The 25575-nt window shown below is 39.5% G+C and overlaps 1 protein-coding gene across 1 annotated transcript; it reads left to right on the top strand.

The window, feature by feature from the left end:
* On the top strand, positions 1–25439 carry TSPAN3 (tetraspanin 3). Its single transcript, NM_001244196.1, has 7 exons — positions 1–349; positions 13888–14079; positions 14322–14396; positions 15823–15924; positions 17323–17475; positions 17926–18009; positions 24538–25439. Exons 1-7 carry the CDS (start codon positions 287–289, stop codon positions 24628–24630), a joined length of 762 nt encoding a protein of 253 aa, NP_001231125.1. The 5' UTR covers positions 1–286; the 3' UTR covers positions 24631–25439.
* The last annotated feature ends 136 nt before the right edge of the window (positions 25440–25575 follow it).

Genomic DNA, 25575 nt, shown 5'->3' with positions numbered 1-25575 from the left:
AAAAGGCATGGCCTCGCTGTAGCCGACAAGGGAGTGGTTGGGTAAAACTGCCTTCCGGGGGCGGGACTCGGTTGCCGGGGAGCTTCGCTGGGACCCTGCGGAGACTGCGGCGGCTGCGCGCAGCAGCGAGGTGCTTGCTGGGTCCGGGGTGCGCGACGGCGCCGGGGCTGCGGTGAACGTCTCGCAAGCCGTGCAGTTACTAGCCGGGAGGCGCCGTCGCCATTGCCGCCTCGCTCGGTGAGCGCATCCCGCTCGCCGAGCAGGGCCGCAGCCGACCGCCGGCGCCATGGGCCAGTGCGGCATCACCTCCTCCAAGACCGTACTGGTGTTTCTCAACCTCATCTTTTGGGTGAGTGGGGCCAGCGGGCGGGAAAGGGTGAGGGGCGGGCGGCGCAGCCCAAAGGAGGCCTCGGCTGAAGCGCCTGTGGGGCCCGGTGGGGACCCGCGCTGGGCTGGGGCTAGCGCTGAAGCGACGCGGCCCTGCGGCGGGGAGGCGCGGGGGGCCGGGCCCCGGAGGCCGCTTCGCTAGGTCCCTCCCGGGTCGGGCTGAAAGCTCAGGACGTAGAGGGCCGAGAGGGGAAATTCTCGGGGGCTTCCGGTGGCCTCCGCTGTCGGTCCCGACGCCCTGGCTGGCTGGCTCTGTGCCAGGGGCCTGGCTCTGGGAGCCTCGGCCGAGGAACCCCGGCCTCCCCCTGGAGCAGCCTGCTGGACGGAGAGCTCTTGTTGCAGATTCTTTGAGGACATCAGGCTCGAAATAGGATATTCCCCAAAGGGCCGGGCTCCGCTTTCTTTGTCAGGGCCCGGAGTCCCCGCAGCTCCGGGGCAGCCCCGAGGCTTGTGGGCAAATGGTGCAGAAGTGCGGGGACGCTATCGGCTCGGGGTGAGGGATTTTGTCTTAGATCTCTGCATATGGAGAACTAGTTGGCTGGTTACCAGCCCAGAAAGGTTTAAACTTGAGAAGCCGAATAATCCTGTCACCAAGAAAATCAATCTATTTGGCCATGGGGGTGGGTAGCCTAAGATTATAAACCTTGGTTAAATATGACTCGAATGTCACAAGATCTTGAAAGCAATGAGTTCACTTTCAATAAACAGTGGCTTATGAATTTTTTGGACACGCCCCCATTTTAATTCGGGTCCTTATCTCACCAAGGACCTTTGTAACAGCCTGTGTTATTCCGGTCAGTTTCTCCACCCTCTAGTTCTTCTGGACATTGCACCAGGATAGATCTTATGAAGCATTTCTTACCTCAAATTACTTTATTTAAAAAGCAAAACCAAACCCTCCAAAAGCTTCAACTGAAGTTCTCATTCACCTTTCTTTTCTCACAATTGACCATGTTCTTAAACACTTGATGCCCTGGACACACTTCTCTGTCCCCTGGAACTTTCCCACTTCCCATACTTTTGTATGTCTCCATTCAACTCTTTCCCACACACATTCCTAAATCAGAAAGAATCCTTTCCTTCTCACACCCTTCGCCTGCCAACAATGGATGAAACTTCATATTCTGACTGCTGTAGCATAAAAGGATAATTATAGATTGTTTAAAAAAGGATAAGGTACCCACTACACACACATGGATATTGCCATAGTATGTTTCAGGGTATTTATGGTGTGACTGAAAGAATCCTGACTGATAGTACCTGTTCAGAATCACCCACGTTTGACATTGGGATTTCCATGATTTCTTCTTTTCTGATTAGAGGAGTGCTTCCTATACTTGAGTTTGACTTACAAGCCTTTTTAAAAGGTAAAAGAATTTTCAGAAATCTCCAGATGAGAAACACTATTAGATAAGATACTTAGGTATAGAGTTAGTTTTGTACCATTTACAGTTCCTTGCGATTTTTAGGGAATAACAGTTTGATTTTGAAGAATAATCTGGGAGTTCCCATTGTGGCTCAGTGGATTAAGAACCCAATACAGCATCCATGAGGATGCCTGGTTTGATCCCTGGCTTCTCTCAGTGGGTTAAGGATCTGACTTTGCTGAAAGCTGCAGCATAGGCTCCAGCTGCAGCTCTGATTCTGCTCCTGAACTTTCATGCTGCAGGTGCAGCCCTACAAAGAAAAAAGAAAAAAGTAATTTGTGTACTACTATCAGTTGAATTCTAGTCTGTGCAAGGTCAGGGACTGGAACTGTTTTGTTGTTTTTTCTGTTTTTGGTCCCACCCTCGGCATGTGGAAGTTCCTAGGCTGGAGATCCAATCTGAGCCACAGTTGGGGCAACACCAGGTCCTTAACCTACTGTGGCACAGCAGAAACTCCCTGGAATTGTTAAACAAAATATTGGAAATACAGAGGCGATTTTCTTTAAATAATTAAATTTTCATTTAAAACGTCACTTAATTCAAAGTAATTGCTCATGAATCTTTGGAAATTATGTAACTATATATTATTGGCACTCAGTGAAGAATGTTATGTGGAATTGCAGTTGTGCTTTTCATTGTAGGTTCTTGTCAAGACTAAAGTTAAACTGTATGGTAAAAACACCCTTTATCTAGGTTAGTAGGATAGTAAAATATTTGTAAGCTGTGATGAGGAAGTTAAGCAGACATGCAGGGGAAAAAAACTGAGGCATAGAGCATGTTTAGTGCAGTATAACTAGTGAGGAAACAGTGTTAGCTATGTCTCCAAAGTATTAGTTTAGGGACAGACTATTGGAATTGACAGTGTTGGTAATGATAACTACCATTTGAGTGCTTTTTCACCCATTCACTGTGCTAAGCACATAACAACCCCATCTGGCAGGGAATAGTATGCTTATTTTACAGGCGAGGACGTTAAAGTTTATTTGAAGTGCACACCCAAGGTGGGGCAGAGCCTGTCTTCAAGCCCAAGTTGTCCTATGCTCTAGGGCCTGTGTTAGAGCATAGTGTGATTTCAGAAGCTTTGGAAAGGAGGAGGAATTCTTTAGGCTATGTTGGAATCACTTTCTTTAAACACTGGTTTTTAACCTTGTTTAGAACCTATGCCAGCATTTAAATTACTCTATTTAACTTGTCAGTTTTAAAAATTAGATTATTATGAGGAAGTACATAAAACCGATGTTAACCTGTTTGACCTGGGAATTTGTAATGGGTACCTCAGTTCTAATAATTGTATTCTGATATAGTGGCCCCTTCCTCCTTTTAATACCTTAATGTGTAAGTGGAAGAATAAATATTCCCTACATAGAGCATCTTTAAAATTAATCTAGGTTCCCCTGGGCAGCTTGAGCACAGATTTCTTTAACTGTTGCACTGGCTCTTCACTATCAGATGGTGATGGCTGATTGTTGATAAATATTAAAGTTTAATTGTTTTGGCAACATCTTTAAACTAGACCTCCTGGTTAAGTTGGCAGTTTGTTCAGTGAGCCGTGGTGTGGAAATACATACGTATTTGAAATACTTAGATCAGCATTAAATGATCTGATGGCCAAAAAGTTGTTAATTAATGTTGACCTGGTGGAGTTTATTTGGGACATTGCAGAGAGAGTTCCTGTGGAAAGGCACAAAGGGGAAAGAGTGGTTCTAAAGTCCTGAAGGTTGTCTTAGTGGAAATGGAGAGTTCTTCACCAAATTCTAAAATCAACAAAGGGCTTTTCCCTTTGTGGTTCAGTAGGTTAGGAACCCGAGTAGAATCCATGAGGGTGCAGTTGCAATCCCTGGCCTCGCTCAGTGGGTTAAGGATCTGGTGTTGCAATGGACTGTGGTGTAGGGCACAGACTCGGCTTGGATCCCATGTGTCTGTGGTGTAGGCCGGCATCTGCAGCTCTGATTCGGCCCCTAGCCTGGGATCTTCCATATGCCACAAGTGCGGCCCTAAAAGAAAAAAAAAAAAAAAAATACTAGGGCTTAGCATGAAAGGCAGTTTTGGACAAGTGAAGGGATGTACAACTTGGATCTCTTGGTTTTTTTGTGGAGTGACATAGCTTTAAATGTAAGTGTATTAGTGCTAGACCCAGGATAATTTTTGGAAAACAGGAGTGTTGGAGTTACATGACTGAATTTTGAAGGCTATTGGAACAAAGTCATTAGCCTTTTCTATAAACTGCACTTTTGTACCAAATCAGACAGGAGTCTTGATTTGGTGGGTCATTGGATCTGACCCAGGAGGCCTCATCTAAAACAAGTTTAGGAGTTCCTGTTGTGGTGCAGCAGGATCGGCAGCATCTCTGGACTGGTGGGACACAGGTTCAATCCTGGGCCTGGCACAATAGGTTAGGGATCCAGTGCAGGTCTCAGTTGTAGCTGGGATCTGATCCCTGGCCGGGGAACTCCATTGCTTCGGGGCGACTGGGGAAAAATAAGTAAATACATAAAACAAGTTTAGATCAGTATTTTATAATTTCAGGTTTTTATTATGGTAAGTTAATTGAGTCCTTAATCAAGTCTCAGGTTATTCAGATTACCTTCACTTTTTCTACCCTAAGAGGAAAATTCATTGGCTAGTATTTATTTTGCTCACATGTATTTTAGGCATTCTAGGAACTACAGGAGAAAGATTGGTCTGTGGTTGCAGAGTTTATAATCTGGCCCACCTGCTTGGGGTGTTGTTTTTCATCAGTATGAGAGGCCATCGTAACAATGAAACAGCTGTGGAATAGCAAATACCACATGGTCAAACACTTTGTAAATGCCTTTGAAACAACTTTGGAATGTGGCGCTTTTACTAACCATCATTCACTGGTGAAATACCCTTTACATACAAATCATATTTAAAAGCCTTATATAACCTTTAAAAATTACCTTAAAAAATTCATATTACACTTTGCTAGGTGAATACGTACAATTAAGGAAAATTGCTTTGTTAAACAGGTACAACACAAATGTTTAAGTGCCTTCTTTGTGCTTATATTATTAATAAAAAGGTGGAAAAGTGAAGATCTCTGTTCTTACAGAACTTTTGTTCTGTTGAAGCAAGATGGACAATTAAAAATAAGCGAGAAAGGAAGTTCCCTTGTGGTACAGTGGGTTAAGGATTCAGTGTTGCTGCACCTGCAGCTTGGGTTCCACCCCTGACCTGGGAACTTCCACATGCCTTGGGTGCAGCAAAAAAAAAAAAAAAAAAAAGAAGAGAGAGAAAACAAAACAAAGGGAGGAGATAAGAAAAAGATCAGCTGGTGATATGTTGTGGGAAGAACTAAACAGGGTGATGTGATGGAGTGATTGGATGGCTGCTTTAGGTTGACAGGTCTGCTCTAAGGAGGTGAAATTTAATTTGGAATATATGAAAGAAGGGATTCTGGGAGTGATTTGGGGGAAATGGGGGCCATGTAAGACAAGGAACAGCTTACAGGTCCTAAGGCAAGAATATACTTGGTGTGTTGAAATTACCAAAAGAAGGTTTAACTATACATTCATGCTTTTGTTTAAAAGATAAAAATTTGGAGTTCCTGTAATGGCTCAGCAGTAACAAACCCACCTAGTATCCATGAGGACCCTGGTTCGATCCCAAGCCTCTCTCAGTGGGTTAAGGATCTGGTGTTGCCATGAACTGTGGTGTGTGTTGCAGATGTGGCTCAGATCCCACGTTGCTGTGGCTGTGGTGTAGGCTGGCAGCTGCAGCTCAGATTTGACCCCAAGCCTGGAAACTTCCACATGCCATGGGTGTGGACCAAAAAAAAAAGTTAAAAATTTATAACGAAGTATTTTGAGGAAAGCTTTTTGTCGCAAATCTCCTTATACATATTTTGTGTTTTCTAGCACATCTTACACATTGAGTTAGGAAGGTGATACTTCTAAACCGGAACCTTCATCTAACATCCTGGAATCTGTTTCTCTACCTCCTATATTCCTATCATCATGAATGACTGCTCTGACAAAGAATATGTCATTGGAACACACCTTCAGCTAACAGATTTTTTTTCCATAGTAGTTTTGCAACTCACTAGAAGAAAAGCAAACTTTGTCAGTAAGCAAGTTATGATATATAACAGGAGACCTATTTCTTGTCTTTAGCAGTTAAGAAAATGAATATTTCCATTAGTACATTTTCAGGCATCTCTTCACTGACCCAAGAGCCTTGTGGCTCTGAGTAATCATTAAGTGAAAGAACCATAGCATTAGGAACTTGAAATGAGCAAGGAACATGCTCTTTAGTTGGCAATTTAAGGAATAGGCTGTTTATTAGCTTTTTAGGATATTTATCATGCTTTGAAATGTTTTAGTGAATTTTATTCCCTAAGGTCCAGTTTAGGTTAGGATGTTTGCAGAAAATTTATTCTGTAACATTTATACATGCATCAAACAAGTATACTTTTAAGAGTTGTTCACTCAGTAAATGCTTGTTGAGTATCTGTGCTTTTGTGCTTTACTTGTTTCCGAGAAATGCAGAAAGGTATAGTTCCTGCTTTGTAGCAGCTCGTGGGAAGACTGGTTAGATGGGCAAAATCATTTAATATTCCATTGAGTTTAATTTCTTGATGCACCTCCCCGCTCCCTTTCATATTCTTGGACATTCGAAAGCCTTCCTTTAAAAATATCATCTCTTCTCTCTCTACCCCTCCTTTTTCTTTGGAGGGGAGTGCATCCGAGGGGCATGTGCAAGTTCTGGGGCGAACCTGTGCTGCAGGTGTGATCTGAGCGCAACAGTGGCAGTGCTGGATCCTTAACCCGCTGAGCCACCTCTTCCCTCCTTAATAATGTGGTAGAGTCAATAAATGAGAAAAATTATTTGCATTGATATATTTGTTTTTGATTCATTAAAAGGAAATCTAGAGTAAATGCTGACTTACTGTATTTTACATTATTGTTGCTACTGATTAAACACATAACCCAAGCGTGCACAGAATCTAATATTATAAAGCTTAAGCACCTCAGGCTCCTATAAGTAATAACTGACTCTTATTACAGTTATAGGATCTCAAAGAGAAAAAATGCATGTTTAAATTCCATGCTTCTCAGATGACTCCTAGAGCCCTACAGTCTGAAAAGAGCTAATTTCCATGCTGTTAAAATAATTTGTCTGTGGCAGTTGGTTGATCTTGAGTTTCATTGCATTCTGCACGTTTGGGCCTTTCAGCTGGTAGGTATAAGTTGGATTAAATAGAACAGGCTGGATAAACAACGATGATTTTGAAAAACACAGAAAAGTGAATATAGAACAGAATTGAGAAACATGATTTTTGGAATATCCTCAGAGTAATATTGGTTTAAAGGATTAAAATATTTGTTTCTTGAAGAGTAATGGCAGTACCGATGGTGATGTTGATAATGATGGCAGAAGTGGCTTACTGTCAAAGCTTTATACCTCCAAGTAGGATGTTTTTTTTCTCTTTGATAGGTGATATTTATGAAGAAAAAAAAAGTTGTGTACTGAAAGGATCATTAGATAGCCAGGAAACATCTAGAGATGAATCAAAGCTAGGCAGGCTTGAGAAAGGTGATCAACAGGGAAGATTGGCAAAGGTACCTAAAATATCTGAGATTGAAGAGATACCTATTTTATGTTAGTGGTGTTAAGGACAGATCTAAGAATTCATTTGTGAAAGAACATCAGAGTCTCAATTTCAGATGGAGTTTTAAATATTTACTTTTCTGAATATGCAAATAATATATTTGCTTTTTTAAGAAGACACTAAATAAATTAACATCACCATAATTCCATTACCCGGAGACAACCAATATTAACATTTGGTGTTTTTTTAAATGCCTGTGTTTAAGTATGTTTTTCTCCTGACATGCCACATATGTATTTTTAAATCCTTCTTTAGCGTATTTAAAGGCTATTATGCAAGTATCCCTCGGGATGCTAGGGTTTTTTCTTTTATTTTGCTATTATCATTTTGTTACAACATTTTGATGAACATAACCTTATTCAAATTTTTGTTTCCATCTGACTTATTTTCTTAAGAATAGACTCCTAGAAATGGAATTGGTAGGTACAAAACTGTAAAAGCTGAGGCTAATAATGTGTTGCCAGATTGCTTTCCAAAAAGATTATTCTGTATTAATCTGTACTCCTGAGGACTCTTCTTCTCTCTGTACCCTCACATAATCTTTGAGTACTGCTTGCCTTTATTATTGACCAGTTCGTTTAGTAGAGAATGGTTTATTTCATAGCTTCACAAATTCTTGGTCAGAGTCGCTTTAAGTTCTGAAAAGCAACTTGAAATCTTTGGAATTGTCTTTTTTTCCTTGAATGATAAGAGAGTAAATGAAATATGCAGCCCTTGGACTTGGTAAAAGGGTAATTGTGTTCAGTGACATGAAGTATGTCATCAGAGTTAAGTCAGAATTGAAACAGCATGTTTGGACTAGAGAATATTATGGTAAATAGAATGCTAAAAGATTTAAGGTGATTTTAAGACACTTGTAACGCCACGAAGGTGATGGAGTAATATGACCTTCAAGAAACTCTGAATTAAATGTTAAAAGATATTTTCATAAGACAGATTTCTGCTGCTCTTTCCCCCATATCTGCTTTTTGAAATCTGCGTTCTTACAAAGTCTAGAGTACACAGTGGTTTTTGCCAGGTTTTTTTCTTGACTGTTTCTCTCCCAACATTCCAATCTCTTCTGCTTTACCAATTGATTGTTGGAGGCAAAAATCACTCTGAAGGAGTAGTTCTTGCAGGCAAGAAGAATTTGTCAGACACTGTGCTTTTAGCTGCATGACTTCGGAGGGTCCCCTCATCTTTATGCTGTCTGATTCTTGCCAGTTCTGCAAATGAATCCATGACTGCTATATACCACTGCAAGAAAATCACTTCTGTTTTTCTTTGCTTTATCTTCACCCAAATGTTCTCAGGGAAGCTTCTACCTTCACATTTCTAAATTTCCATATAGATACACTTTTCCCAACAGAGCTCTTTTATCTCCTAGCTTGTAACAGGTCTGTTTCATTTTTAATATTGCCACATTCCAGTTGCAGGTTTTACTGACTGATGTGCCCCCTTTCATTGCATATTCCTTCTTAGAAAAGTAAAGAATTGGGGAGTTAACATTTCATCATCTTTCTCAGAGGATTTGAAAAGTACAATAGAACACCTAGTTTCTAAAACCAAACTATTAGTTTCTAAACTATAGAAAAATCTATCTTAGGTAAGAATAAAATTTCTTATTTTAAAGGGTCTTCACATGGGTGTGTATATAGCGGAAGGGTAAAGTGGAACTCCTACTGCTAATATTCTCTGACAGGTAGCTTTATTTTTAGAGGAAGAGCTTGGTGTTGTGTAAAAGCACTGGCTCTGCTCAAGTTTTAAAATTTTGTCATTTAGAGCATGAGTTTATTAAAAGGGTAAAGAAGAATAGTTTTTTAAAAACTATTTTTTTCTATGGTTTCAGCCCTCAGCCTTTCCCTTAAATTTCTCTCCTTTGTACAAAGGCTGAATATTTTTAGTGTACTGTCCTGGCATAAATCCTCCTTATAGGCTCAGATTTTCTCAGCAGTGACTAAAGCAGTTCAGCTGCTTCCAAGTTCTACATTTCATTCCTCTTCTGCTGCACCTCCTCCTCCCCCCGCCGCAGCTGCTTTGTTGGCAGAGCCCAGATCCTTTGATAGATCCCAATCCCTGCATGACCCTTCAGCAGAAGGATTTAACCCTGCTCACCTTTTAGCCTTTCTAATGGCCACAAGTCCTATGTAAAAATCTGCATTACTACAAAGTCCCTAGTTAGGAATTACATATAACCTTTCTTCCATTCACCTTACAAGCTCAAGCTGTGTTTTTCATCAGATGGTTGGATGTCATTAAAGTGGTTGCTTATTGCTGTTTTGGGTCTTCAGCTGTTGTTGGGACACCTTGTCTATATTTTCAGAGTAACGCGTGTCATTTCATAAGTTGTTTACTATACAACTTATACTTGCTGTATAAACATGTCATTAAAAGAAGAAAACTTTTAAGTTCTCTTCAATTTAGGTAATGGCCTTTATGAGTAATTTGATTTAGGTAGTTGCGTATCAGCGATCAGTGCAGTTGCTGCTTTGGTGTGTGCAACTACTGAGTTGCTTCCCACTGTATGTTGTCCAAACAGAAGTGTTAATGTTCTCAACTCTGCCGTGTGTGTGTGGATTTGGGTGTTGACTAGTTTGCAGCCTGGGAAAAGAAACTGCTCTCAAGTCAATGAGAAAAGAACAGGCAGCTTTATGAACTAACGGCGTCTGCTCCTAGCCTTCCACTGCATTGGTTTTCTGCCTGGGTGGAGGGTGTCAGCGCTGGAAGCATTGCCCTGGGCTCCCTCCCAGGCAGCACCAACTGTGAGTCTGACAGGAACCCCTCTAGGTTGGAAACATGTCATCTCGTGTTTCAAACAAATACTTCTTCCATGTCTTGCCTCAGATTAATTTTGATAACATACATTTATCCAGTTTTATCTTGTTTTCATTCAGATTTTTGTTGCCTAAAATTTCATTTAGTAGAAGCTCAAAGACAATTCATTTTAATACAAGCCTTTTAAGAAATAGAGATTGCCTATTAGAGTAAGAAAAGCTTAGAATCCAGAGGATAGAGAGATGACTAGTTAAGACAAACTGGGCAAAGTTTGATTGCTTCCTATTTGGGATTTCTTCTAATTCAGTTTGAGGACTGAAAGCATTTACTGTAACAAAATGTGTGTTTCTGTATCACACGTATTTAGCCAAGTAGTGTTTGGTAAGAGTGTTAAGTAGTCCATCTACTTCTGTGATTAATGTACCTAAACCAATAAGCTGTTTCTCCTCTTTCCTCTCTCCTTTGCCTTCCATCCTCCGTAATAATGTCACCAAGGTAAGTATGTCACTGAACTCTGAGGGCCTTTGAACAGGCACAGTTGCTATAAGTGAAGCATCTATAAACGAATATATTCCAGCTGTGATGGCCATCAGGAATTTAGTAAACTGGATTAAGTTGCCAAATCTTGAGTAGTGAACTAAAAACTATAAACTGCAGAAACAAAGTAAATACAAACCAAAGCTTCTGATAGAGATGGGAAGACAGTTTCAAGGGAAGGGATGAGATGAAGGGTACTCAGTGAATTTTGACTAATACCTACGATGTGCCAGGCACTGTTCTGGGTGGCACAGGGCCGAAAGACAGATGGGCAGGGCAAAGCTCGTGCCCTGTACAGGCTGAGACGTGTGTGGTTATAATTGCAACAGTTGTAGTAAATGTTCTGTTAGAGCTGTGTAGGGATGATATGGGACCAAGGGCACCTAATCCAGCTTGAAGTGGTCAAGAATGGCTTCCTAGAGGAAGAGGTGATATTTAAACTGCACTTAATGGGTGACAAGGAGTTCCCAGGCAGGTGAAGAGAGGCATTCCAGGGAGAGCCACTAGACATAACGGCTTTCTGTTCAGGGTACACGAGAGGCTGAGAAGCGGGGAGGAACTGTTCAGTTTTTCAAGGCCTTTATTTGTCTCATCCTAATTTTAAGCACGCTAATGCTTTGATCTGGTTTATATTTTTAACAAAAATAACTGATCATATAAAGAACACATTATTAAGGGACAGGGAGGATCAGCAGGTAAGGTTTAGGGTGAGCTATGGTAAGGCCCAAACTTAGACAAAAGCACTGCAATGGGGGTTAGAAGTTAATGGTATTGTGGTCATGTTTTGAAAGTAAACCTGAAGGACTTTGGTGATTGATGGGGTGCAGGGTTAAGTCATAGAAAGAGTATGGAGTAGCTCTCAGACATTTGGCTAGAAAAAGTAATTGGTGCTGTGTGCTATAAATATAGAATATGAGAGGAGATTCGATGGAGTGGGCAGGAAGGCAGAGAGGGTTTTGAAGAAGGTTGAGGCCTAGGTGTCTGTGGGACTTCTTTCTAACTGGGGGTGGGCAGTTCTGAGATGACTGCTTAGGTAGAAAGTTGCAGTGGCTGGTAAAGCTGTGGCTAGTGTAGCCTGAGGAGAGCCTGCAAAATGAGAAGCAAATAGGGCGGAAAGTAGAACCCAGATCATTAACACTTGTCTGGTAAAGAAGAGTCCATGAAGAGAATAAGAGTGAGCAGTGAGGGAAATAGAAAGAAAACCAGCGGTAAGGCGTCTTGAAAGCCAGAGGGGGAGGGTTTTAAAAGAATATGGTTTTTGTTTTGGTTTGGTTTTTTTGTCTTTTTGCCATTTCTAGGGCCGCTTCTGCAGCATATGGAGATTCCCAGGCTAGGGGTCGAATCGGAGCTGGAGCCGCCGGCCTATGCCAGAGCCACAGCAACGTGGGATCCAAGCCGTGTCTGCAACCTACACCACAGCTCACGGCAATGCCAGATCTTTAACCCACTGAGCAAGGGCAGGGATCGAACCCGCAACCTCATGGTTCCCAGTCGGATTCGTTAACCACTGAGCCACGACAGGAACTCCAAGAATATGGTTTTTTAAATTGCCTTCGTTATTCTGGTTGTCTTCTCTTTTTAAAAAGTCCTGTTATTATTAAAAAAAAAAAAAAATTGGGAGTTCCCATTGTGGCTCAACAGGTTAAGAACTCAACTAGTTAGTATCCATGAGGATGCAGGTTTGATCCCTTGACCTCCCTCAGTGGGTTAAGGGTCCAGCATTGTTGTGGGCTGTGGTGTAGGTTGCAGAGCCACTCAGATTCAGTGTTGCTATGGCTGTGGTGTAGGCCAGCAGCTGCAGCTCTGGTTTGACCCCTAGCTTTTGAACTTCCATATGCCACAGGGATGGTCCTAAAAAAGAAAAAAAAAGAAAATCAGGTTACTTTCTCAACTTTAAATAAGTGGAGTCTTTTCCTTTCAGATCTGAATGATCCTACCAGCCTAGTGTATGAAAATATACTGATGATGCCCAAGCTTTACAGGGTCCCACAGATTTAAGAAATAAACTGGGTTTCCAGGTTGAGAGGAAATTAATGATATTTCCAGTATAATTGTGGGGGCTCTTTTCTAGTTTGAAGATTAATGTTTTATGTGTTAAATTTTAAAGAATGGTGAAGTAATCATTTTCATATGAAAATCTCAGCTCTACAAAGGATAATTCATTAAACCAAATGTTTTAACGCTTAGCCTCCCACTGTATTTACATTAAAAAATTGGCATTCACATAAAAGCAAGTGGCAGTGGGCTGTCACCATTGTGCTGGTACACAGTGAGAGCAGGATTGACAATGATAAGTGGAGAATGTATGTAAAACTGCAGCTGCAGCATGATGCCTGGAGCAGCAGCTGGTCCATGACTTTCCTGCCTTCACTTTTCCTTTAGGTGCTCTAAACCGTGTTACTCAAAGTTCAAGAATCAGCAGCAGCAGCAGCAGCATCACCTGGGAGCTTGTTGGAAATGCAGAATCTCAGGCCCCAACCCCATACCTACTAAATCAGAATCTGCAGTTTTAATAAGATCTTCTAACCTATTCACACAGTTAGAGAAGCATGGTTCTAAAGAATAAGAGGCCTAAAGGGTTTGCAGAGTTCTTTAGTAACTTGGCTCCCTGGCTTTACCATTTCAGTCTCAACTAGGACAGCACAATTTTTAGAAATGGGTTTCATGGTTATTAGTTATTATTGTATTTTCTTCCCCCAGGTTGGTAGATAGAGATTACAAAAGCAGATTGTGGAGTGAGATTGCCTGGGTTCAAATCCTGGCTCTGCTGCTTGTACCATTTGTTGGGGGCAGCTGCAGTGAGCAAAGGCATATCCCCACCTCTGCACTGATCTGTATTGGACATATAATTGGGCTACGATAGACCTTAGGGTTGTGGGTGGGTGTTTTCATTCTTGGCATCAGTATTCTTTATTGGGTTCATGGTTTCTTGGTGCTAGATTACCCAGCAGTTATCAGAAAGTAGGCGGAATTTGGAAAGTTTTCAACTTTATAAAAGAAATGTTCTAACGAATGATAAAAGAAAAGTCTACAAATAGATTTAAAAGCGGTGGAAAATCTCATTGAATTATAATGTACTAAGAAATAGCAGGGATATTTACCAGCAGGGGTTGGAGAATTTTACCAGCAATCTGACCTTGTTTTCTGCAGGGAGCAGCTGGCATTTTATGCTATGTGGGAGCCTATGTCTTTATCACTTACGATGACTATGACCACTTCTTTGAAGATGTGTACACTCTCATCCCTGCCGTAGTGATCATAGCTGTAGGGGCCTTGCTCTTCGTTATTGGGCTGATTGGCTGCTGTGCCACAATCCGGGAAAGCCGATGTGGACTTGCCACGGTAAGTTAGCTTTGTGCTGACCGCATGTATCATCATAGGGTGGGAATATTCATTTGTGTGACTTGCTTGAATTGAGCATGAAAAGCTCTGTATTCTCTTTAGCTCTTATAATTGGAACAGAATTTGCACTTAAACTTCTAGTAGTTATCTCAGATAATATACTTTTTATCTTAAAATGTAAAGGAGCTGTTTTTTCACTTGTATTTAATTTTTGACAGTGTTTCCTTACATTTTCCTTACAGTTTGTCATCATCCTACTCTTGGTTTTTGTCACAGAAGTTGTTGTAGTGGTTTTGGGATATGTTTACAGAGCAAAGGTATGTTGTCTACTGTAATTTACATATGTTTTAAAAGGTGGTTTAAGTGTTTCAAGTGAAATAAACTCATTTTCAGAGGAAACATTTTCTTTTGCCTTCAGTTCTAGTTTGTAGGTATTTAGTATTCTTTAAATGACCTCAGAATGATCTGCAAATGTTGGTCAGCTGAGAAGTTCGTTCAGATTTCCTCAGCCCATAGGTTCCCTGATGTTTGTTTTAGAAGAACTAAACTGAGGATTTCATTTCCCATTGCCGCCTCTGTAAAAAAATACTTTGGTGTTGGACCTAGAAAAACGTGATTATGAGGTGAAATCCTACCCTCTTCCCCAGTCCCGAGGAACAAGGGATCCTGCCAACTCAAACACCAAGACAGCTGTTGGCAGCCACCCTCTTCTAGTCTCTCTTTCCTCTGTGCTGATCATTTCGTCTTTTCTTGCCTTTTCCCTTTCTACTTTGCCTACTTTTGCTCTCCACCTGCAGTACCACTTAAGGCTAAACAGACTGCTTTAAATTAATTTGGGTATAACTATAGAGACATTATAAAGGCATAGTATAGTTATTCTCATTGTAACGTAAGAGTTTTGAGTCAGACATGATATGCCAATTTAATATTCAAGCATTGCTACATAAGGTACCAGATAAGTATGCCAAAAAAAGAATGCAGTGGGTTATGCTCCTACCTACGATGTGGTTATTAATTTTATAATCTTACCACATCGCTGATATGATTACCAAATAGGTCTAATCATCTTAGGAAGATAAGGAGCATTTGGTACAAGCAAAACTTGTTGAATGATACTTTAGTTACCACTCTTCTATTTGGCAGCAATATATTTTGAAGAGTTTATTTCTTGACTTCTCATTCACATATATTGAACTGCTTTAAGCTTTTTCTTAAAGTACCACTTCTAAGGTCTGATTTTTTTTTTTTTTAACCTACTGATTACTTGTGCATATTTGGCCAAGTCTAAATAAAATTAAATAAGTAATGGAAAATAATGTTGGTATTTGTCCCCAAAATATCTTGTGGGGGCTTTTTAAGTTGTTTTAATTTTTACCTCCTTTAGGGAAGGAAAACGAGTAGGTCTTCTGAGAACCCACTGAAAACTTACTTGAAGAAGGTGGTCTATTTATAATTTAGAACACCTATCTCAAAGCTTGACTGCTTTTTCCATCTTGAATAAATTGGTAGCCTGCCATCTTTAGCAGTCTTCTCTTTGACTGCTTTTAATCTGTGTGATATAATATGTCTGAACTTTTTACCTCAGTCTGTATGGAGGCAGGGGAAGAAAACTTTTTTCTTACAAGAGATTCACAGAGAGATCTCACCACTTTGCATGTGTGCACTTTAGGCATTTAGTTGGAGCCTGGACTAATGTTACCTTTACCAGCATCTTCAAGGACTGAATTCCTTGTTTTGATTCAGGTGGAAAATGAGGTTGATCGCAGCATTCAGAAAGTATATAAGACCTACAATGGAACCAATCCGGATGCTGCTAGCCGGGCTATTGATTATGTACAGAGACAGGTGAGTTCTCTTGAAGTTAATCTGTTTTTGAGGACAAATCACTGTTGAGTCAACATTAAACTTAACTCTATTACTATATAAATTAGCAATGTACCTTTGCAACTGTGGGTTAGCTTCATGATGCATCCAGTGTTTTTTACCTTCACCCTTGAAAAGTTTTTTTCCACCATTGTCCAGTCATAGCCAGATAAGAAGCATCTCACTTCTCCCCCCAAGAAATAACTAGCTGGAAAGGTGATAATGGAAGAGAGGTATGTGTCACTGGAAAGTTGAGAGTCCAGATGGACTTCAGAGGAGGTGAGAAGTCTTCATACACCTTAGGAAAGTAAGACGAGAAAAGGGAACAGACAAAACTGTTAAAAAAAATTAGTATAGGCAATTGAAACACGTGTGGAGGTAAAAACGCGTGGAGGTAGAATCGTATGGCAGATCTTTGTATCCATAAACCCACCTCAAAAGTTGTCAGCTATTGTCAATCTTGTTTCATCTATTACTCCCACATATCTTTTGCTAGATTAAAGTAAACCTAAAACATTTCAGACAAAAAAAAAAAAAATTTTTTTTTAAAGCCTGTACCTGTGGCATATGTAAAGTTCCCAGCCTAGGGGCTGGATTAGCGCTGTAACTGCTGGTGTACACCACAGCCACAGCAACGCAGGAGCCAAGCTGCCTCTGTGACCTGTACTGCAGCTTGCAGCAACACCAGATCCTTAACCCACTAGGCCACCACAGGAACTCCCAGAATTTAATACTTGGTTTAAATACTTTGTTATTGGAAGTAATATTTAATTCAGAATCAGATATTTAATAGGAAAGATGTTAAAGATCTTTCTTAGCTGTAGACTACCCTTTCTTGGCAGTGTTTTGGTTTTTTTTTTGTCTTTTTGCCTTTTCTAGGGCTGCTCCTGTGGCATATGGGGGTTCCCAGGCTAGGGGTCTAACTGAAGCTGTAGCCACTGGCCTACGCAACGCCAGATCCGAGCCACATCTGCAACCTACACCACAACTCGGCAACGCAGGATCCTTAACCCACTTAGCAAGGCCAGGGATCGAACTTGCAACCTCACGGTTCCTAGTCGGATTCGTTAACCACTGAGCCACAACGGGAACTCCTTGGCAGTGTGATTTTTAAGTGGAGGTTCTAGACCCAGTGATTATATGCGGCTGTTTAAATTAAAATTAGAGATTCAGTTTCTTAGTTACACTAGCCACATTTTGAGTGCTCAATAGCCTCATGTAGCCAGTGGCTACCATACTGAGCATACAGATGTAGAACATTTCTATCATTGCAGAAAGGTCAGTTGAATGTCGTTGTTCTACAGTGCACAGAACTCTTAACATTCAACCCAGGGGTATGTGTCCTGTGAGCAGTAATCTCTCTGTTCTCTTCTCTGTTAGCTGCACTGTTGTGGAATTCACAATTATTCAGACTGGGAAAATACAGACTGGTTCAAAGAAACCAAAAACCAGAGTGTCCCTCTTAGCTGTTGCAGAGAGACCTCCAGCAACTGTAATGGCAGTCTGGCCTACCCCTCTGATCTCTATTCTGAGGTAAGTTCCATTTCTTGGCCAGCACATGAATATCATCTGGTAGTCTGATAACCTGTTTTTCTCAGTAAATTATCTCTACCTGAAACTTCCTTTCTACTTTCTTTTACTTGTCTTTAATGCTTTTAATTTTAATATAAATTATTTTCAAGGGCATTTTCTTTCTTTTTTTTTTGCCACCCTGTGGCATATGGAGTTTCTGGGCCAGATCCAAGCCACAATTGCAGCAACATCACATCCTTAACTCATTGTGCAGGGCGATCGAACCTGCATCCCTGTGCTCCAGAGATGCCTCACCATCCCTTTGCATCACAACAGGAACTACCAAATGTGTTATCTTTTTTCCCCTCTTTTAATTTCTGTTCTTTCCATTTCTGCCAATGAGTAGTAATATGTGATCCTGCAGCTTTCACTTTTAAAAAAGACTAATGAGGATGACTTTGGGTGTTTCAGGGGTGTGAGGCTCTAGTTGTGAAGAAGCTACAAGAAATCATGATGCATGTTATCTGGGCGGCCCTGGCATTTGCAGCTATTCAGGTAAGCACAGCTAGCCGAGGGGTTATCAAAGTGTTCTGATTCTCCGATGTCAACCCTGAATGATTTTAGCCATGAAATGCAGTTAATCTTCATTTGATAACGTAGAAGTGATTGAGGTACCAGACACCAGTTTCCAACATCTTCCATTTCCTGTCTCTAGCCATAGACCCAGAGTAGTCCCAGAAACCAGAGATCTGGATGGGGAAACTGTGAGGGGACTCCTTATCTTACTGTCTTGATTTGTTTAGTGAGTGATCTATTAAAAGTATAGACTCTTGTCATAATGTATTGTTGGGAGGTGTTACAGTAGAACTTCACAGAATTAAAAAAAAAAAATCAAACTGGTATATTTGAGCTTGGAAATGGAAAGCTTTATTTTAACCTTTTCTAATTTCTCCTTTCATTTTTTGCTTCTCTGTTTTCAAGTGTTTTATATGTTCATATACATAAATCAAGAACTGGCACTACACTGGTCTCTTAAACTAATAGGAGCAATTTTATCACTACAGAAAAGACTTTTAAGAAAAAACTGAGCTTCTAACCTCTCTTGTATTTGTGAACTTAGTTTTTCTAGATGTACTGTCATAAGAAGTCTGACACCCCTTGGCATATCTGGAAACATACAGTGTCTTTTGCTGGGAGCTGAGGGGACTTGTCCCTGCTCCTACCAATGAAAACATTCTTTTCTCCCCTTAATAATAGTTTGTGTAAAGTAGCTGGTAATAGTTTTAATTACCTCTCACTTTATCAAAAACAAACAAAAAACAACCCACACACATCCTCATACACACCTAAAAAAATAAGAAAGATGGCTGTTTTTCTGCCCAGAATATCTACATTCCTATATAGTTCTCAGGTATATACAGATTATCTTAGGGATTCTGTTAGAGGACTGTTTCAGCTATTTAAGAATAATTGCAGATCTTTAGATCTAGTTCTCAGAGTGTTCTTTAATGTTCTTTCAATATGTTCTTGAAATTTTGAGGTCTAGAGAATCTAAGAAAGTTTTGGTATCATTTAATTTTTAGATAAACCAATGTAATTGCTGGTTTATATATGTAAGTTGCTTGGATTGTCTGCTCTCTGTATATTTGAACGGGAACTAGTGGACTTAATAGGAAGTGCCTTTTAAAATATCAAAAGTGTGATTGTTTACTTTGCTGGTATTCAGACAGCCCTGAAATGATTCATTAAAAAGCCTAGCTCTCTTTATTTGCTATGGTCTCTGACTTACTAAGCGTTTACTTTGTGGCTCAGTTTAGCAGTAGTCTGTTGATCAGCAGGGATGTATTTCATATTTTCTTTGTGTAAACACATTCATTGAGCTAAAAATAATGAAACAGGAAGGTGGTCTTTTTTTCCCAAGTGAAATCTTGATCTGTCTTGATCTTGTAATGATTTTATGTGTAGTAATAAAGCTGCATGTTTTAGGATGCAGCAAAAAAGCTTTAGAACTATATGATGCTTGGGATCACGAACTATACAGCCTCTATATAGAAGACTGGTGATAGTCAACACTTTAGTTAGATATGTCCCTCATCTAGTTAAGCTTATTAACCAGGCAGATACTTCTTCATTAAATATTTTTCAGTGGGAGCTAATAAATATTCTAACTAGTCTCTTATGTATACCTTCCCATATGCATTTTATACTTAAATCACCCTGACTTAAATAATGGCTGATAAAAGTTTGGTGTTTTCAGTTCTGCAAAACTAAGTCAGGCATTCATAGCTTTGTATAGACTCAAAACCTAGTGGTTTTGAAATTTTTAAAACTTTGGTTTAAAGTGGGAAAAAGTCCATTTGAAATAAAAGAATTTTCTAATATCTTTTCTTTTTTTAGAGTACCTATAAACGTTTAAACTTCCATAAACTTCCATAATCAAAATCTGATGTAGATTGGTGCCCTGGGTGTGGAAGAGCTGAGTGATGGCAGAAACAGCTCAACCATCAGTGAGCTTTTATGCTTTTATACCTATCCTGATAGAGAAGGGGCTAGAAGGATGCTTGGAGATTCTCCAGTCTCTATTCCCTTTGTTTTAAAGGCCGTGATGAGGGAGAGCAAGCATAACATGACTTATAACCATCACTAAAGCTTGAAACCCATCTCCATGTGTACTCTGCTTCCGATTACAAATTGAAGAATTAAGATTCTCCAAAGATTAAATTCCTTAATTCTGTTATGAAGTCTGACAGTTAGTTGACACTTTAGCTGAATAGAATATACAGTAGCATTGAAATATTATTAGCCCTTCCTTTAGGTTCTAAAGTGGGGAAGCTCTAAGAGCTATCATAGGAAAAACAGTTTAAAATAATTGTTAAAAGATTAATTTTTGGTAGTGTTCTATCAATACTGTTTAAGCATTGTCTCCTTTAATTTTGAGTGTGATTCGTGATACTATTAAACTACATTTCATTGATGTTCTAAGGTGTAAATATGAATTTAAGGAGAAATTTTCTAATAAGCTTAATTTACCAGTAAAAGCCTCTAATTCAAGTATTGGTCATATGTGGGCCCTGTGGGCCAATCTAGCCTCCACTTCTTAGTGTGAACCCCACTCATTTTATGTGTTGTCCATGACTGCTTTTGTGTTAGAATGGCAGAGTTGAGTGGTTGTGACAGAGACCAATTTTGTCTCTTGATTCACAACCTGAAATATTTACTTATATTGCCCTTTTGAAACATTTGACCACTCTTGTTATAGTCTTGTTAAGTGACCTGTATTCGGGTAGGACCAAAATGATCAAGAAAGAAAAGCCTGAAAAATGCTAATTATTATAACAGGGTTTTTTAATATGAGAAAATGAGATTTAAAAAATTTTGCTTTTCCACTTATACTGTTAGTTAATTAGCAAGATACTTCACTTCTTTGAGAGTAGCCTCTTAAATGAACAAATGATCAACTGTAAATTTTGTATTTCAACAGTTTGGTCATAATAAATCTAGGTTTTGATTTGACAGTCTCTTAAGTGATCAGCTGTGGGTAAGGCTCTCTGCAAAGGCAGTATGGGAAGAAAGGGAATTGTCAGTCTTCGAGTCTCACAACACTGGCATGTCCCAAAGATGGAGTGATCAAGAGCAAAAGTTTATAGAGAACTGTTTCTCAGGGCCATGTTGCTTTTTTATGGTCTGTATGCCAAGTGTGAAGGAGATCAAGACCGCTATTTCCTTCCTGCTTCTTCTATTTCAATTCATTAAAATAAGTTAAAACACACCAGTGGATAGCACTTCATATTGGGCTTCCAGAGAGAAAATTGAGTGTCTTGAATCTGAAAATCTTAAAAAAAAAAAAAAAAAAATTCCAAGTAATTCTTGTTTAAAAAACTTAAAACCGAAGCTTGGGAAGCTAATTCCTCTTGAGTGGCTAAGTTGTTTTTTGTTTTTGTTTTTAATTTGGGGAAAATTAACCTTAATTTTACCTTTTGAAAATTTCTTAATTGAAAAACACATTTGATAAACTTTTCATCAAATGATAACAAGTTTAGTAAAAAGTAAACCTACCTCTTGAATCTTGACTCCAGTTCTCTGTCCCCCCGCCCCCTGCAGAGGCAACCACTTTGCCCAGTTTGTTGAATAACCTTCCAGAAGTCGTGTGTGCTCTACAAGCACATAAATATTTTTTAATGCAAATGGAGGCTTTCAGGATGCAATTTTCTACCTTTTTTTCTTCTTAATTAAGGTAATTGTTTGCAGCCTCTAGTTTTGAGAAATAATGCAGACAGAGCCTTTGTATGCTTTGCCTGGTTTCCCTCAGTGGTTAACATTTTCAAAGTTACTGTATATCACAACCAGGATGTCAGCACTGATACAGTCCACTGATTTTATTTAGATTTCTCTTTTCTATGTGTGTATTCAATTCTGTACAATTTTCTGACCTGTTTGGTTCTTGTGTCCACCACCGCAGTCAAGATACTGAGCAATTTGTAACTGTACCTACCTCCCTTCTCTGCCTCCTCCCCTGTACCCTGGTAACTACAAAATCTGTCAGCATTTCTAAAATTTTATCATTTCAAAAATGTTACATAGGTGGAATTATATGGCATATGTAACCCTTTGTGCCTTCTTAAAAACAAATTAATGTTACAATGGCTATATTTTTTAGATATATTTCATAACTTATCTAATGTATATTAATGGGCACTTATGGAAGTCTTTCTATTAGGAAATGCAAGCAGTAACTATCCTCTGAATATATGTGCAAAGCCTATAGCAAAAAAATTATAGCCAAGAAATTGAGGGGATCAGAGAATATGGATGACTTTTCAGTAGATATTTCTAAATTTTTCTCAGAAAAGGGTATTTCCAGTGTGTGGTTCTAATTATCTGCCTACTTCCTCATAACACCACCTACATAATGTATCATAAGGGCATTTAAATCCTTGACATTCAGAGAGGTTTTTTGGTGGTTTTTTTTTTTTTTTTTTTTTTTCCCCCCTTTCACATGTGGAAGTTCCCAAGTCGGGTCAAACCCATACCACAGCAGCGACCCAGGCCACTGCAGTGACAACACCAGATTCCTAATCAGCTACAACACGAGAGAACTCTGGCAGCGAGTTTTTTAAATCACTGCTTCCCTATGTACTTAGTAATCATTTTAGCAGTTAGTGGGTATCATATTTGGACTAAGTGCAGATTTAGTTCTCCTGACTTGAATATTTCAGGGGAAAGTTTCATTGCAAGAAATCACACTGGAGCTAAAGTATTTGTGTGATATTTTAAAATCTGTTGTTGGAAAGTTTCAATAATTAATGTGATTTTAGTATAGCAAAGCTTTGGAAATGAGCCTGTAATACTTAATGATGAGGTTTGCACTATAAGAAGTTATTACGTAGCGCTTAATGTTCTTAAATAGACTCATTCCCAAGCATGAGTAGGGTTTTATCAAGGTTATTTAACTGTTTTTAAATCAATACAAGTTGATTCAGTTGAAATTAAAGTCCAGAAAGACCCCATTTTGGGGAGTGCTGACTCCTTCAGCAGAAGTTAACCAACTGAAAGGAATGTGAAGAGGTACGGATAGGAAGAGATCTTTTCCCCAAGCAAATCAGTAATTTTCAGAGCTTAGCGTTTTTATTGCTCAGTACATTGCCTGGGAACATAATTGTGTTTGATTTTATAACTGTTTTGAGAATGGTTTGATGTACAGTGAATGGGAATATATTTCTTTAGGAATTAGATACTAAACATGTCTAGAATTGGCTTAAGATATTTAGTAAACTTTCAGTGATACCACTTATTTAAAATGTCTTGAAGGCACTTTGCGCTGGTAAGTACTCAGCAAACACTGATATAGTGAAACTGATGGATTCAAGCAGCAAGTATCCTGAATGGGTAGACTATAGGCTAAATGAGGGCCAGAATTGGAGTGTGTGACTTTATCGTGGAGAAGTCAAGTTGAGGACATCCTTTTTCTCTGTACGTGTGTCATCAGTAATCATCCACTTCAGACCTCAAGAGTCTGTTTATGGACTGGCTACATCTTGTTGAAATTAGATTGACCCCGTATGTACAGAGGGCCCTTGCCTTTTAAAATCAAGTAACTGAGACCTTTTCCTGTCAATGAAGAGTTAGAGCAGAAAATTAACATATTCTTACTTAGCTCTTTAGTAACTGTTTCTATTTGTAAGAAGCCAGATCAAAAATTCTAGAATGGTTTCTCTTTAATCCAGCTTAAATCCTCTTGCTTATCCAAAATAACATGGCATGACTTATTACTATTCCAATTTGCTACCACAGAAGGATTAGGGCTTATTAAAAAAAAAAATAACGAAGGAAGAGTGACCTTTAAAAACTAATACATATATAATACCACAGAGTCCAACCTGGATTTTGAAAATAGTAAGTAATTGTGAAATAAAAACATTTGGAAGATAGTTTTTGGCATCAGGATTGTTTTTTCTCTGTGGATCTTTTGGGCTGCCCATGTGGTGGGCTTTACATTTTGTGGATTGTTAGGAAGTCTATCTCCCCCAAATCTAGATGCCTGAAAAGACCACCATTAAATTTCCACATCATACATGGTCTTGATCATTCTGCTTCCTAGACCTTTGCTGTCCAGTATGGTAGCCGCTAGCCACATACGTCTAAGTTTAAATAAATTTTAATAAAATAAAAAATGCAGTGCCTTAGTTGTACTAGCTACATTTCAAGTGCTCAATAGCCACATGTGGCTAGTGGCTACCATATTTGACTGCTCAAATATAGAATGTTTCCAGCATTACAGAAAGTTCTTTGTATAGTACTGCTCTTGATTGAGAGTGGGATTGGCAGTAGGAGAGCCTTGATTCTCTGCTCTCTTCACAAATTATTCTTAGGTGTGAGGCAGAAAAGCTGAAACTTGATACTTAATTCCTAAAAAGATAATGTATTCATTAGAAATTGCTTCTGTTATTGTTAGTGCTTTTTTTTTTTTTTTTTAATGATTTGAGATCTTTGAAGTTTGAAACAGTTCCATTGCCAGCAAGGAAATTCACATTTGCTATAAGAGGATTTCACCTTTTTTTCCCCTTTGTTGTTTTCTTCCCACAGCTGCTGGGCATGCTGTGTGCGTGCATCGTATTGTGCAGAAGGAGTAGAGATCCTGCTTATGAGCTCCTCATCACCGGTGGAACCTATGCATAGTTGAAAACTCAAGCCTGAGCTTTTGAGTCTTGTTCTGATTTGGAAGGTGAATTGAGCAGGTCCACTGCTATTGGCCTCCTGAGTTCACTTAGTTAAAGCACACGTACACAGGTGTTGGACAGAGCAGCTTGGCTCTTCATGTGTCCACCTTCTTACCTACCTACCTATGACTTTCCTTTCCTCTGTTCTAGCTGACTCTCCATGTCTAAGTGTTTAAGTACGGCGGTAAATGTTCTAATCTCAGAACCATTTGCGAGTTGCGTAGCATGGTAGAATTAAAGGCGGACGTGGGCCTGCTTCTGTTACCTCCAAGCAGTAACGGGACTGCTGCTGAAGTATCACCGGGTCCTTTCAGTCTTCACTATGGAGAACTCTTGGCCAAAGGTTTCTGGGGAAGAGGGAGGCAGTCAGCTGTCTGGTTAAAGTTAATACCAGATGGTGCCCCTCATCAGTGTCCTTTTAAAAATATATACTGTAGTCTGGTAAGATAGCAACTGTACAAAACGGCTAAAATAGATTTTAGAATCATACAGTGTGTATCTTGGTTCATCTTCAAAATCAGACTGATCTTTGAAACTAGTGGTTTATAATCAAAGCTGGCTTTATAGGAGGAGTATAATGTATACACTACTGTTTTAAAACAATTTGTGCGAGTGTGTGTGTGTGTTTTTGTATGATTGAGCCCATTCATTGTAAGTCTAAACTCGTTAGAAATAATGTACCCACGTAGACTAGCAAAATAGTATGTAGATGTGATCTCAGTTGTAAATAGAAAAATCTAATTCAATAAACTCTGTATCACCCCCTCACATGCAGTTTTTAATTATTTGGAGATACTTCAATTCCAGAGCAGCAGTTCATCATGATTTGCATATTTTAATTATAATCTGTTGCCAAATCTTAAAGGCCTTGGTATTCAAAAAACTACAGATGCTTTTCAGTCCA

This window comes from Sus scrofa, chromosome 7 (assembly GCF_054392235.1).
Source record: "Sus scrofa isolate SSC_HxYL_T2T_F1_AM1 chromosome 7, Sscrofa_HxYL_maternal_Yorkshire_Landrace_v2.0, whole genome shotgun sequence".
NCBI lineage: Eukaryota > Metazoa > Chordata > Mammalia > Artiodactyla > Suidae > Sus > Sus scrofa.
Note: the sequence above shows the minus strand (reverse complement) of the source record. Positions and strands in the feature narration are given on the sequence as shown.

What these genes read in the sequence shown, in the direction of transcription:
- TSPAN3 (NM_001244196.1), top strand. Translation starts at nt 287, where the DNA reads ATGGGCCAGTGCGGCATCACCTCCTCCAAGACCGTACTGGTGTTTCTC. An exon ending in TTCTCAACCTCATCTTTTGG is followed by an intron (nt 350 to 13,887) that starts GTGAGTGGGGCC and finishes TGTTTTCTGCAG; the next exon opens with GGAGCAGCTGGCATTTTATG. An exon ending in CCTCTGATCTCTATTCTGAG is followed by an intron (nt 17,476 to 17,925) that starts GTAAGTTCCATT and finishes TGGGTGTTTCAG; the next exon opens with GGGTGTGAGGCTCTAGTTGT.